Source organism: Mobula birostris, chromosome 2, assembly GCF_030028105.1.
Source record: "Mobula birostris isolate sMobBir1 chromosome 2, sMobBir1.hap1, whole genome shotgun sequence".
NCBI lineage: Eukaryota > Metazoa > Chordata > Chondrichthyes > Myliobatiformes > Myliobatidae > Mobula > Mobula birostris.
The window spans coordinates 82,388,017-82,403,466 of record NC_092371.1 but is presented as its reverse complement, the minus strand read 5'-3'; the positions used below and the strand labels follow the sequence as shown (position 1 = coordinate 82,403,466).

Sequence of the window (15,450 nt, the reverse complement as noted above, 5' to 3'; positions counted from 1 at the left end):
AGAGTGTTGATAATGGCTGGGATCTCCCATCTCGTAATGTACCCACAACATCTTCAAGGAACTTCAAAGTACCCAGAAGAAGGCAATGGCAAACCACTTCCGTAGAAAAAAATTAATCAAGAACAATTATAGTCAAGGACCATGATCACCCTTGTCATACAACACGGCACATAATGATGATGTCATACGATGTGGCACATAATGATGATGAGGGGACTGAACCTCTCTCATCAGGCAGAAGATACAAAAGCCTGAAAGCACAGACCACCAAGCTCAAGGACAGCCTCTGCCCCACCGTTATAAAACTACCTCTTACATGTAAGATGAACTCTTGCCCTCACAATCAAAGTCTAACCTTGTTGTCTGCCTGCACTGCACTTTCTCTGTCAATGTTATCTATATTTTGTTACTGGTTTTCCCTTGTACTAGAGATTAGAGGTGAGCTTTATTTGTCACATGTATATCGGAACATTTAAAACATACAGTGAAATGTGTCATTTGTGTCAACGACCATCACACTCCAAGAATGTGCTGGGGGCAGCCCGCAAGTGTCACCATTCCTCGGGCACGAAACTCAGAATCAGAATCAGAATCAGGTCTATTGTCACCGGCATGTGTCATGAAATTTGTTAACTTAGCAGCAGCAGTTCAATGCAATAGATAATCTAGAAGAAAATAAATAATAATAATAAGTAAATAAGTAAATCAATAACAGTATACATATATTGAATAGATTAAAGATTGTGTTAAAAATAGAATACCGTATATTAAAAAAGTGAGGTAGTGTCCAAAGCTTCAATGTCCATTTAAATCGGTTGGCAGAGGGGAAGAAGCTGTTCCTGAATCGCTGAGTGTGTGCCTTCAGGCTTCAGCACCTCCTACCTGATGGTAACAGTGAGAAAATGGCATGTCTTGGGTACTAGACGTCCTTAATAATGGACGCTGCCTTTCTGAGACATCGTTCTTTGAAGATGTTCTGTGTACTTTGTAGGCTAGTGCCTAAGATAGAGCTGACTAGATTTACAACCATCTGCGTTTTCTTTTGGTCCTGTGCGGTAGTCCCTTCCCCCCATCCATACTAGACAGTGATGCAGCCTGTCAGAATGCTGTCCATGGTACATCAATAGAAGTTGCTCAGTGTACTTGTTGACAAACCAAATCTCTTCAAACTCCTAATGAAGTATAGTCGCTGTCTTCCCTTTTTTATAACTGCATCAATATGTTGGAACCAGGTTAGGTCCTCAGAGATCTTGACACCCAGGAACTTGAAACTGCTCACTCTCTCCACTTCTGATCCCTCTATGAGGATTGGTATGTGTTCCTTTGTCTTACCCTTCCTGAAGTCCACAATCGGCTCTTTCGTCTTACTGACGTTGAGTGTCAGGTTGTTGCTGTGACACCACTCCATTAGTTGGCATACCTCTCTCCTGTATGCCCTCTCGTCATCACCTGAGATTCTACCAACAATGGTTGTATCGTCAGCAGATCTACAGATGGTATATGAGCTCTGCCTAGCCACACAGTCATGGATATATAGAGAGTAGAGCAGTGGACTAAGCACACACCCCTGAGGTGCGCCAGTGTTGATCGTCAGTGAGGAGGAGATGTTATCACCAATCCGCACAGATTGTGGTTTTCCAGTTAGGAAGTTGAGGAAATAATTGCAGAGGGAGGTACAGAGGCCCAAGCTCTGCAACTTCTCAATCAGGATTGTGGGAATGATGGTATTAAATGCTGAGCTATAGTCGATGAACAGCATCCTGACGTAGGTGTTTGTGTTGTCCAGGTGATATGCCATTCCAAATGGCATGCCCATAACCTACCAGCCCTAACCCCTACAACTTTTGGAATGTGGGTGGAAACAGGGGCACCCAGTGGAAACCCATGCAGTCACAAGGAGAAAGTACAAACTCCTTACAGGCAGCAGGGTGAATTTGACTCTGATCTTCTGATTGCTGGCACTGTTCTGTGTTACGCTAACCACTACACTTCCGTGCTGAAAGAACCTCAATTCACTGATGTGGTGAAATGATCTGTATGGATGGCATGCAAAGGGACAATTATCACTGTACATGGGACAAAAGACAATTACCAAATAAGAAATGTAAAGGAAATGCTTCCAAGGAGATTAAAGGAACTGTAGAATTGAGAGCTAATTTTGTGAACTTTTTACCTCTTTTCATTCCCGTACGATTTCTGAGCGACCTTGGCGTGCAGAATGAGCACGGTCTGGTCAGGCTGCTGCCGCAGATACTGGCGTATAACATCACGGGCCACACTGGGACGATCTGTGCCAGACCTAAGGAGAAATAAAACCAGAAGACCATAAAGCACAGGAGCAGAATTAGACCATCCAGTCTGCTCCACCCTTCCATCATGGATGATTAATTATCCCTCTCAACCCCATCCTCCCTGTAATCTTTGACACCCTTATTAATCAAGAATTTATCAGCCTCTGCTTTAAACATACCCAGTGATTTTAGATTCAGATTTAGAGGCACACACAGTTACAGGCTCAATGACTAACACTGCACAATTACACCTGTGTGACCAATTGACCTGTTAACCCATAAGTCTTTGGAGTGTAAGAGGAAACCAGAGGAAACCCATGCAGTCAACAACCGTCCGTGGCAATGAATTCCATAGATTCACCACCTTCTGGCTAAAGAAATTCCTCCAGCTCTGTTGTAAAGGGGTGTCTTTTTATTCTCAGTCTGTGCCCTCTGGCCCTATACTCTCCCACTACTGGAGACATCTCTCACACTGGACAAAACTTAAGGAGGTTAAGACAATCCAGGTCACAGTAACCAATTTACCTGGCCTCCCAGGCACCAACTCCTGCACTCTTAAACACATTAGATTCATTAAAGATTAACTTTATTTGTCACACGTAGATTGAACCATGCAGTGAATGCGTCATTTTGTGCCCAAGCACATGTTGTCCAAGTCCAAGCACATGCTGGGGGCCAGCCCACCAGTGTTGCCATGCTTCCAGTGCCAATGTAGCACACCCACAACTTAGTCCATTTGCTCCCTCATTGCACAGTGGCTGAAGAATGAACCATCCTCAAAATTCACTGAAGCATCTTACCAAGGATTCATCAACAGTATCTCTGAACTCACACATCATGAAGACCCTAGAGAGGCTGGTCCTGGCTGACTTCCATCCCGTAGTCAGATCGGCCCTTGATCCCCTGCAGTTTGCCTACCAGGAGCACACTGGAGTCGACAATGCTGTCATCTACCTGCTGAACACAGCCAATGCCCATTTGGAGAAGCAGGACAGCACTGTGAGGATCATGCTTTCTGAATTCTCAAGTGCCTTCAGCACCAGACAGCCCAGATTGTTGGGGGTAAAGCTCCGTTCAGTGCAGGTTGGCACTTCCATTGTATCCTAGATAATGGACTACCTGACTGGCAGACCACAGTATGTGTGACTTCAGAGTTGTGTGTCAGACATGGTTATGAGCAGCACTGGGACCCACAGGGGACTGTATTGACTCCCTTCCTGTTTACCCTGGATACCTCGGACTTTAGATACAACACTGAGTCATGTCATCTGCTGAAACCCTCTGATGACTCAGCAATAGTTGGGTGCATAAAGGTAGGATAGGAGGATAAATACAGAGCCTTGGTGGAGGACAGTGTCTAATGGTGCAAGCTGAATCATCTGCAGCTCAACATCAGTGAGACAAAGGAGATGGTGATGGACCTACAAGTACCTTGAGGTGCACCTAGCTGACAGACTTGAATGGAGCACCACCACAGGGACCATAAGATATAGAAGCAGAAGTAGGCCATTTGGCCCATCGAGTCTGCTCTGCCATTCAATCATGGGCAGATCCAATTCTTCCAGTCATCCCCACTCCCCTGCTTTCACCCTTTGATGCCCTGGCTAATCAAGGATCTATCTATCTCTGCCTTAAATACACCCAATGACTTGGCCTCCACAGCCACTCGTGGCAACAAGTTCCACAGATTTACCACCCTCTGACTAAAGTAATTTCTCCGCATCTCTGTTCTAAGTAGGTGTCTTTCAATCCTGAAGTCATGCCCTCTTGTCCTAGAATTCCCTAATGTGGGAAATATCTTTGCCATATCTAATCTGTTCAGGCCTTTTAACATATGAAATTTTTCTTTGAAATCCCCCCTCATTCAGGGAACTCCAGGGAATACAGCCCAAGAGCTGCCAGACGTTCCTCATACAGTAACCCTTTTATTCCTGGAAACATTTTTGTGAATCTTCTCTGAACCCTCTCCAATGTCAGTATATCCTTTCTAAAATAAGGAGCCCAAAATTGTACACAATACTCCAAGTGTGGTTTCACGAGTGCCTTATAGAGCCTCAAGATCACATCCCTGCTCTTATATTCTGTACCTCTAAAAAATGAATGCCAACAGTACATTTGCCTTCTTCACCACCGACTCAAACTGGATATTAACCTTTCGGGTATCTTGCACAAGGACTCACAAGTCCCTTTGCACCTCTGCATTTTGAATTCTCTCCCCATCTAAATAATAATCTGCCCGTTTATTTCTTCCACTAAAGTGCATGACCATACACTTTCCAACATTGTATCTCAGTTGCCACTTCTTTGCCCATTCCCCTAAACTATCTAAGTCTCTCTGCAGGCTCTCTGTTTCCTCAACACTATGCGCTTCTCCACCTATCTTTGTATCATCAGTAAATTTAGCCATAAGTCCATTAATACCATAGTCCAAGTCATTGATATACATCGTAAAGAGAAGCAGTCCCAACACCGACCCCTGTGGAACTCCACTGGTAACTGGCAGCCAGCCAGAATAGGATCCCTTTATTCCCACTCTCTGTTTTCTGCAAACCAGCCAATGCTCCACCCATACCAGTAACTTCCCTGTAATTCCATGGGCTCTTATCTTGCTAAGCAGCCTCATGTACTATTCTTGCACTCACTAGCATGTGGCACAGGCAGCAATCCTGAGGTTACTACCCTCTTGTACACAGAGGCTGTGCACAAGAGGGGCCTGAGTCGCCTCCACTTCTTGAGGAGACTGATGTCCTTTGGAGTATGCAGGCCTCTCCTTCACATGTTCTGCCAGATCGTACAATCTTCTATGCGGAGGTGTGCTGGGGCAACGGTATCAACACAAGTGATGCCAACAGGTCCAATAAACTGATTAGAAAGGCTGGTTCTGTTATGAGAGTCAATCTGGACACACTGGAGGCTGTGATAGAACAAAGGACCCTATGGAAAATCCTGACAATTCTGGACAATGTTTCTCACCCCCTGAATGCCACCTTGGCTGAACAGAGGACACTTTTAGTAATAGACCAAGACAACTGCGCTGCTCCAAGGAGCGCTATATGAGGTCATTCTTACCCTCGGCCATCAGGTTCTATAAGGAGTCAACCTATAGCCAGGGAAGTGATCTTGTAATCTTTGATTTGTAATTCTTGGACATCTTATTTTTAAGGTAACTTATTTTTATTCTTTCTTATTTATCTTCTAATATTTGTATATCTGTGCACTTGTAATGCTACTGTGACACTGTAATTTCCTTTGGGATCAATAAAGTATCTATCTGTCTGTCAAACCCACAACTTGACCAGCTAAAGAGATATGGGAAGAAAGTAGATGGGACCAGAAGCTCCATATCGAAGATCCCCACCGCCCAGGCTATGCTCTTTTCTCACTGCTGCCATCAGGAAGAAGGTACAAGTGCCTTGTGACTCACACCAAGAATAGTTACTACCTCTCAACCATCTGGCTCTTGAACAAAAGGGGATAACCGCACTCATTCTATTTCTGGTGTTCCCACAACCAGTGATCTCACTTTCAGGACTCTTTATCTTGTTATTTCATGATCTCATTATTTATTGCTATTTATTTACATTTGCACTTACGCAGTTTGCTGTTCATTGACCCTGCTTACAGTGACTGTTCTATAGATTTGCTGAGTATTCCCACAGGAAAATGAATCTCAGGGTTGTATGTGGTGACATCTATGCACTCTGATCATAAATTTTACTTTGAACATTGATCTGCCAGCTGTCAGAGCATCTCTCTTTTCTGGCTTGAAAGTACATCACCAGTCTTTAACGTTGCCAGTATAGATATGGTACGGAGCATTCTGACTGGCTGCATCATCGCCTGGTATGGAGGCGCCAGTGTTTAGGGTCGAAAGTTGCTTGAAGACTCAGCTGGCTCCATCATGGTCACACCCTCCCCACCATCACGGTCACAACCCTCCCCACCATCACAGACACAACCCTCCCCACCATCACGGTCACGACCCTCCCTACCATCACAGACACAACCCTCCCCACCATCACGGTCACGACCCTCCCCACCATCACAGACACAACCCTCCCCACCATCACGGTCACGACCCTCCCCTCCATCACAGACACAACCCTCCCCACCATCACGGTCACGACCCTCCCCACCATCACAGACACAACCCTCCCCACCATCACGGTCACGACCCTCCCCTCCATCACAGACACAACCCTCCCCACCATCACGGTCACCACACTCCCCTCCATCACAGACACAACCCTCCCTACCATCACGGTCACGACCCTCCCCTCCATCATGGTCACGACCCTCCCCACCATCATGGTCACCACCCTCCCCACCATCACAGACACAACCCTCCCCACCATCACGGTCACGACCCTCCCCTCCATCACGGTCACCATCCTCCCCACTGTCACGGTCACCACCCTCCCCACCATGACTGCCACAACCCTCCCCACCATCACGATCACGACCCTCCCCCCCATCATGGTCACAACCCTCCCCACCACCACGGTCACGACCCTCCCCACCATCACAGTCCCCACCATCACGGTCAACACTCTCCACCATCACAGACATTTTCAAGAGGTGGGGCCTCAAGAAGGCAGCATCCATCAGTGAAGATTTTCACTATCAACGACATGTCCTCTTCTCATTACTACCAATGGGGAGGAAAGACAGAAACCTGGAGATCCACTCCCAAGTGATTCAGTAGCAGCTTCTACCCCTCCACCATCAGATCTCTGCACGGTCCAGGTGTCCATGAATACTTCCTCATTGTTCCTTTTATTTTGCACTGTTCCTCTCCCTCTCCTTTTCCACAGAGGAATAGCAACAGAATTCAAAGCCCCTGACAGCAAGGCTTTAGGAACAGTGAGGGCAAGATATATATTGTTCCTCAAGTGACATATATGCCATAATTGTCTTTTATTTTATCTATGTATGTGTTGGCGCGTGGCCAAGCGGTTAAGGCGTTTGTCTAGTGATTTGAAGGTCGCTAGTTCGGGTCTTGGCTGAGGCAACGTGTGTGTCCTTGAGCAAGGCACTTAACCACACATTGCTCTGCGATGACACTGGTGCCAAGCTGTATGAGTACTAATGCCCTTCCCTTGGATAACTTCAGTGGCGTGGAGAGGGGAGACTTGCAGCATGGGCAACTGCTGGTCTTCCATACAACCTTGCCCAGGCCTGCAACCTGGAAACCCTCCAAGGCGCAAATCCATGGTCTCATGAGACTAACGGATGCCTATTATCTATGAATATAATATATACAGTCTTCTCCGTGGATTGTCACCTTGTTGTGGTGGAGAAGCTTGTGTAGTCCTCTGATCCCGAGAGCGATGCCGTTTGGAGCTATGCTCCTGGTAGGGTCACCCATGGCGGTAAGGTCGAGGGCGAGAAAGAAGAATCCAACCAAGACGTCAACGGTGGAACAGGCGGACAAAGTTACTTCGAACTTAATGGCTGTGAAGGCGGATGAAGGCTGCAACAAATCCATCAGCTCCAATCGTTGTGGTTTCCATGCCATTGGAATCAGTTGGTTGATTTGTGAAGTATTGTGTGCTTCTTGGAGTGCAACATCAAGTACACATTAAACAAATACACATACAGGCGTCTTTGCTCTGTGGGCCACTTCTTCAGAACGAAGACCATCATCCTCAACCTCGAGGGATAGCCATGACGATGACAGTACTATGCAGAAGTCCTAGACACATGTATATCACAAACAAGAGAAAATATGCAGAAGCTGGAAATCCAACCAATACACACAAAATGCTGGAGGAACTCAGCAGGCCAGGCAGCATCTGTAGAAATGAGTGAACAGTCAATGTTTCGGTCTGAGGCCCTTCATCAGGACTGGAAATAAAAGATGAAAAGTCATAGTAAGAAGGTGGGGGGCAGGGAGGAAAATTTCAGGGTAGTAGGTGATAGGTGAAACCAGGAGTGAGGGAGGAGTGAAGTAAAGCAACGGGAAGTCGATTGGTGAAAGAAATAAAGGGCTGGAGAAGAGGGAATCTGATAGGAGAGGACAGAAGGCCGTGGAAGAAAGGGGAAGGGGAGGAGCACCAGAGGGAGGTGATGGGCAGGTACGGAGATAAGGTGAGAGAGGGAGACAGGGATGGGGAATGGTGAAAGGCAGGGGCATTACCAGAAGTTCGAGAAATTGATGTTTATGCCATCAGGTTGGAGGCTACCCAGACGGAATATAAGGTGTTACTCCTCCAACTTGAGTGTGGCCTCATCACAGTAGTAGAGGAGGCCGTGGATAGACATATCGGAAGGGGAATGGGAAGTAAATTTAAAATGAGTGGCAAATGGAGATCCTGCTGTTTCTGGCTTTTTCTAGGTGTTCAGCGAAGCTGTCTCCCAATCTACATCAGGTCTCATCAATATACAGGAGGCCACACCAGGAGCGCTGGATGCAATAGATGGCCCCAACAGACTCACAGGTGAAGTGTCGCCTCACCTGGAAGGACTGTTTGGGGCCCTGAATTTTCATGAGGGTGCAAGTGTTGGGGCAGGTGTAGCACTTGTTCCACTTGCAAGGATAAGTACTGGAGGGAGATCAGTGGGGAGGGATGAATGGACAAGGGAGTCACGTAGGGATTGATCCCTACAGAAAGCAGAAAGTGGTCAGAAGGGAAAATTGTGCTTGGTGGCGGGATCCCGTTGGAGATGGCAGAAGTTACAGAGAATTATGTGCTGGACGCAGAGGCTGGTGGGGTGGTAGGTGAGGACAAGAGGAACCCTGTTCTTGGTGGGGTGATGGGATGATGGGGTGAGGGCAGATGTATGCAAAATGGAAGAGATGCAGGTGAGGGCAGTGTTGATTGTGGAGGAAGGAAAGACCCTTTCTTTGAAGAAGCAGGGCATCTCCTTAGTTCTGGAATGAAAAATCTCATCCTGAGATCAGATGTGGCGGAGGATTTGAGAGAAGAGGATGGCATTTTCACAAGTTACAGGGTAGGAAGAGGTATGGTCCAGGTAGCGGTGAAGATAAGTTGGGCTGCCTAAGACTTTAGCACAGTACTATAGTAATTTTATGTATAGCACCAAAAAAAAACAAATTTCATGACATATGTGAGTGATGATAAACCTTACTCTGATATGGGTCTCTAATGCGGACTGAGGGTGGGAAGAAGGCAGGGAAAAGGGAATCATGATTGGGAAAAGGGGAAGGAAGTGGGGAGGGAGTGGAAAGCACCAGAGAGACATTCAGTGATGATCAATAAACCCATTGTCTGGAATCAAATGACCTTGCCTAGTGTCTGAGGGTTGGGTATGTCTGCACCTGAACCACCCCTGGCACTCCTCCTCTGCCACCTGTCCCACACTCCTCCCTCCCACTGCACTCCACCACATCTTGCCAGGTTTATAAACTCTCTCTCTGCTCCACGTTGACAAATACAGTACTGTGAAAAAGTTTTAGGTACCCTAATTTATGCACAGTGTTATTGAATATGTATCGCTTTAGGAACAGGGAGGGCAGAATATTGAAAAAATTATATATATATATAAAATTGTTTCACTATCTTGCCCTCCCTGTTTCTAAAGTCTTCCTGTCAGAGGCTTTCAACTCTGCCAACTTTCCTCTGTGTAGGGAGAGAAAGAGAGACAGACAGACAGACAGACAGACAGCGAAAGAGACAGAGAAACCCTACACAGTGTCTAACTTCCCTTGGGTGGGTTTTTTTTTTCCAATCGTACATTCATCCCAAGTCCCTCTGATTCCCGACCCCTTGAGAATTCCAGAGGGAGGGGTTTATTTATCCTGGGCTCGGGCAATGTATTAAAAACCTGTTCCACGTTCCTACTTTTCCAGTCGGTGACAAGAACCCCATCCAGAAGATTTATTTGAGCTGTTCGGCGGCGGGGGAAAGACAGGATTTTTGGTTCATCGATACTCCCGAGCCTTTTCAATTCTACTGGATTTCTGCAGAGTAGCGGGTCCGTTAATCGAGGAAGGCTGCCAGCAGGTAACTGTGCCAGGTTCTCCCTCCGGTCCCGGTATTACTCGTGTTGTTAACCTACCTACCTGTTTAGCGAATTTGTCCGGGCGAAGCCGCGGCCGTTCTCCGCCTCCCCGTGCGGGTCCACTGCAACCCGCCGCGTCCCGGGACCCTCCTGAAGGACCAAGTGAGTCTCAGCTCCGGTCAGAGTGCAGCACAGCCCAGGGAGACCCTCAGCTTCTGCGCCGCTGTCATCCGCACAGTCGCCTGCTTTGAGACACACACACACAGAGAAAGAGAGACGGTGGATAGAGAGCTTCTAAATAACTGACGATCGTGTAACACATAAAGCAAGATTTCTTGGAAAGGAGGTCTCCCAAAGCGGATACTTTCCCAGGTTTGTTCGCTGCGCCGGGAGACGGGTCAGCCCAGTGCGCACAGGAATATCCCACCTCGGGATAAATCTGTCAAATTGGGTGTAAAGATATGGCTCAAGGCAATTGACATTAAGGACGTGGGAACAGTCAAGAATTAACTTGCACCTAGGTCCCCCTCATGGAAGGTTCACTTTGGTGTGTGGATATGTGTGTGTAAATGGGAGTGGGAGTAAGAGGAGGTGGCTATAGGGAAGGAGGTAGAGGTACAGGGAACAAGAATTAGACATAATTAACCAGAGTGGAAGAGGTAAGGGCCCCCAGACTCCCGCACTGACCTCTCTTAGTACTGCTGGGAGTGAGACTAGGGTTAAAATGACAGAAGTCATTTGTTATGTGCTGTGTTGTATGACGTGGGCGATCACGGACACGGTCTTTCCGTGACCATGATTGTTCTTAGAATATATAACATAGAAATCTACAGGCCCTTCGGCCCACAAACATGTAACCTGCTCTAGAAACTGCCTAGAATTTCCCTACCACATAGCCCTCTATTTTGCTAAGCTCCATGTACCTTAGAGTCTCTTAAATGACCCCCTTGTATCAGCCTCCACCACCTTCGCTGGCAGTGCATTCCACACACCCACCACTCTGAAAAACTTACCTCTGATGTTCCCCTTGTACCTACTTCCAAGCACCTTAAAACTATGCCTCCTCGTGTTAGCCATTTCAACCCTAGGAAAAAGGCTCTCATCACCTTATACACTTCTATCAAGTCGCCTCTCATCATCCATCGCTCCAAGGGGAAAAGGCCAAGTTCACTCAACCTTTTCTCACCAGGCATGCTCCCCAATCCAGGCATGATCCTTGTAAATCTTGATAAATTTTTCGACAGAAGTGATTTGCATTGCCTTCTTCTGGGCAGTGTCTTTACAAGACGGGTGACCCCAGCCATTGTCAATACTCTTCAGAGATTGTCTGCCTGGCGTCAGTGATCACATAACCAGGACTTGTGATCTGCACCGGCTGCTCAGACGACCATCCACCACCTGCTCCCATGGCTTCACGTGACCCTGATTGAGGGTGGGTGAGGCTAACAGGTGCCACACCTCACCCAAGAATGACCTGCAGGTTAGCAGAGGGAAGGAGCACCTTACATCCCCTTTGGTAGAGACGTATCTTCACCACAACACCCTAAACAGAATAGAACAGTACAACACAGGAACAGGCTCTGCGCCCACCATTTGCACCAACCATCAAGTCAAATTAAACTACTCCTATCTGTCTGCACGTGGTCTGTCCCTTCGTTGTCAGTATGTTCTTTCATCTGTCTAAACACCTGTTAAACATGACTAACCTGAGTGCTTCCACCACCAGCTCTGGCAGCAAGTTCCAGGCACCCACCACTCTGTCTGTAAAAATATAGTTAGCTCACATCTAGGTTTAAGTTGTCTCTTAAGTTTTAGTTGTCTCTTAAATTTTTGTTTTCCCGTAGGTTTAACTTGCCTCTTGGGTTTAAGTTTCCGTTAAACTTAAGGAGACAAAGCTTAAAAGATGTCTCCTTTTAACTCCATCCCACCCCATCTTAAAGCTATGCCCTCTAGTGTATGAATGTCCATCCTGAAAACAAGACCATCTCCCCATCTCGCATAATAATATAAACTTCTATCAGGTCACCTCTCTGCTTCTGAATCTCCAGGATAAAATGATCCAAGCTTGCCCATCCTCTCCCTATAACTAATATGCACTCCGTTGCATAAAACATCTCAATGAACCTCATCAAGAAGTCAGTCAGATTTATTATCAAAGTGCATACATGCTACCATACACAGCACTATCTTGAGATTCATTTTCTTCTGCACCTTTTCCAAAGCTTCTACATCCTTCCTGTAATGGGGACAACCAGAACTTCAAATACTACTCCATCAGTCTTAGAAAAGTACAGCACAGAAACAGCTGTGATTAACTAAAGCTTTACACATTGTTTATTATGGTATTAGGAAGGAGTTAGAAATTCCATGCATTTGGAGCAATTGAGGATTTGCTTTGCGTTGAGCTTAAATAACATATAGTTTCAGGTCCTATCAATGGGGGGCTGATGTTCAGAATTGACTCAACTGGTGAAGGGCGTGCTCCCATTCTGTGCTTTGAAAAGTCAAACATTTTGTTCTTGCGATTGTCTCCACTTGTGGGCACAGCCCTCACTGTAACAGGAGAGTCCACGGCTTTGAAATCAGCTAATTCTCAGGAAATGCATAAAAACTATAAAGTCCATGCGAACTGCACTGCAACAAGAATAAATTATAAAATCAAGCTCCGAAGTTTAAAATTCAAAGTAAATTTATTATCAAGGTATGTATATGTCACCATATATTACCATGAGATTCATTTTATTGCAGTAAGTACAAAGAAACACAATATATTTAATGAAAAATTACACACAAAGGCAGACAAACAACCAACTTCCAAAGACAACAAATTGTGAAAATAGAAAAAGAAATATGAAATAATAAGTAATAAATAATTCTGAGATCTTGAGCTGTCGAGTCATTGAAAGTGAGTCCATGGGTTGTGGAATTGGTTCTGTGTTGAGGTGAGTGAAGTTTTCCTCACTAATTTGGGAGTCTGATGGTGTAGAGTAATGACAGTTACTGAACTCGGTTGTATGGGATCTGAGGCTCCTTTACCTCCTTCCTGATGGTAGTAGTGAAAAGAGAGCATGGACTACAATTTGCTTTCCTTTTGACACAGAGTTTCTTGGTTTAATTAAGATGATGATGATGAAGATGAAAGGTTTTGCTGTTTTTTTCTCTTTACACATGGACTACAAGGTGTGTAATCTTAATGCAAGGGCTTGCCCAGTCAGCAGTAATGGGCTGGATGGCAGACCTTGGATTTCAAAGCTTTCAGAAGTTTAATCTCTTAAAAAAAATTAGATAACAATTGTGCTTAAAAAGCATATATTTTTATTCATGGCTCTGCATACAGATGCTATAATCAGTTCTGATGAAGGGACTCAGCCAGCCTGAAACATCCTTTCCATAGATGCTGCCTGACCTGTTGCATTCCTCCACCACTTTGTGAGTGTGTTACTCAGGATCTCCAGCAAGATCTCTTGTGGCTACAATATTTTACATTTTAAGCTGGCAACATAGAACCCAACTCTAACCCTAACCTGTCACCAGCACTCCACAACCTCCCCTCCCTCTCAGCCCACATACTATTGAATTGAAATAGGCCACACGTTACAATGCTCAGTCCGTGCAGAGGAATTCCTACCACAATTCCAGTTTTGTTTTCGGCCCTGGTTGTGGTAACTGTTTCGGATGTGATCACAAAGCTCCCATTCATCTCCAGAAGCTATGACTTGTCCACTGAGTTCGTGCTGTGGAAGCAACAATCTACCTGAGGTGTTTTCCTCAGGAGATGAACTGGCTGACTTAATCTTATTCAAATACGGTATTTGTGAAGTGAAACAGCAGAGACTGTGTCACTAAAGCTCTTGCAACACCACTCAATGTGTTACCCTCAAATTCAAATGAAGTATCTGTGTTTATACTATACATTGAAGGCGCAGCCACAGGCACCAGATGTGGTGGCTTTGTGAGCTGGCTTTAGCAAATCCTTTCAGTATATTTATAATAAACTTCTACTCTCTCTTAAATCTCACTTCTAAAACTGTAAGAATTACTACTAATAAACATGAGATTCTGCAGATGCTGGAAACCCAGAGTAACACATATAAAATGCCGGAGGAACTCAGCAGGTCAGACAATAGCCAATGATTTGGGCCAAAACTCTTCATCAGGACTCAGTTCCTCCAGCATTTTTGTGAATTACTAATAACATTCTCTTAAATCAACATTATATTCTGCATCCATGTAAAATTTGTTTCTTCTTCTTCTTTTGCCCATCGTCCCTAGTGGGGCATCAAAATCAGAATCAGCTTTATTGTCTCCATTTGCGAGCACAGCCCTCACTGTAATGGGAGAGTCCACGGCTTTGAAGTCAGCTAAGCTCCAGAATCCATGTCTGTGGGCTCTGTGATGTTTAGATTATTTAGATTATGAGGACACAGTCCTCGTTTATTGTCATTTAGTAATGCATGCATCAAGAAATGATACAATGTTCCTCCAGTATGATATCACAGAAACACAAGACAGACCAAGACTAAAAAACTGACAAAAACCACATAATTATATCATATAGTTACAACAGTGCAAAGCAATACCATAATTTGATAAAGAACAAACCATTGGCACGGTAAAAAAAAAGTCTCAAAGTCTTGAAAGTCCCATCATTTCACGCAGATGGTAGAAGGAAGAAAACTTTCCCTGCCATGAACCTCCAGTGCTGCAAACTTGCCGATGCAGTACCCGACCACAGCCGATTCTTGAGTCCGTCCGAAAACTTCGAGCCTCCAACCAGTCCTCCGACACCAAGCACCGAACACCATCTCTGCCGAGCGCTTCGACCCCGGCCCTGGCTGCCAAGCAACAGACAAAGCCGAGGATTCGGAGCCTTCCCCTCCGGAGATTCTCGATTGCACAGTAGCAGCGGTAGCAAAGCGGGCATTTCAGAAGTTTCTCCAGATGTTCCTCCGTGCTTCTCATGTCTGTCTCCATCAAATCAGGATTGTGCATGGCATCCAACTTGACAAATACAGATATCGTTCACCGGAGAGGCTGTGCGTGCTGCATCGTGCCGCCATCTTCTCCTCCCCTTCAGTTTTCTCTGCCATGCACTGAACTGACGCTGAGTCGGTGGTCTGCTCTGTCTCTCTCTCTGCACATTGGGTGTTTGTTGGCCTATTTTTAACAGGTTCTTTTGTGGCTGTCTGATAGA

General features: G+C 45.7%; 2 protein-coding genes across 4 annotated transcripts in view; one reads left to right on the top strand and one right to left on the bottom strand.

Moving 5' to 3' along the window:
* rbpjl (recombination signal binding protein for immunoglobulin kappa J region-like) overlaps positions 1 to 15,450 on the bottom strand; it is an 80,820-nt gene that overhangs the window by 46,893 nt on the left and 18,477 nt on the right. Inside the window, exons 2-3 of one of the 3 annotated variants that reach the window (XM_072244050.1) lie at positions 10,318 to 10,501; positions 2,174 to 2,299 (exon numbers count right to left, since the gene is read on the bottom strand). In XM_072244050.1, coding sequence (XP_072100151.1) covers positions 2,174 to 2,299; positions 10,318 to 10,501 — 310 coding nt within the window. The remainder of the gene's footprint in view (positions 1 to 2,173; positions 2,300 to 10,317; positions 10,502 to 15,450) is intronic. The other 2 variants (XM_072244059.1, XM_072244063.1) reach the window with 2 other exon arrangements.
* Positions 9,879 to 15,450, top strand: part of matn4 (matrilin 4) — a 72,837-nt gene continuing 67,265 nt past the window's right edge. Inside the window, exons 1-2 of the mRNA XM_072244038.1 lie at positions 9,879 to 9,964; positions 10,105 to 10,258. The gene's annotated coding sequence lies outside the window, so the exon portion shown is untranslated. The remainder of the gene's footprint in view (positions 9,965 to 10,104; positions 10,259 to 15,450) is intronic.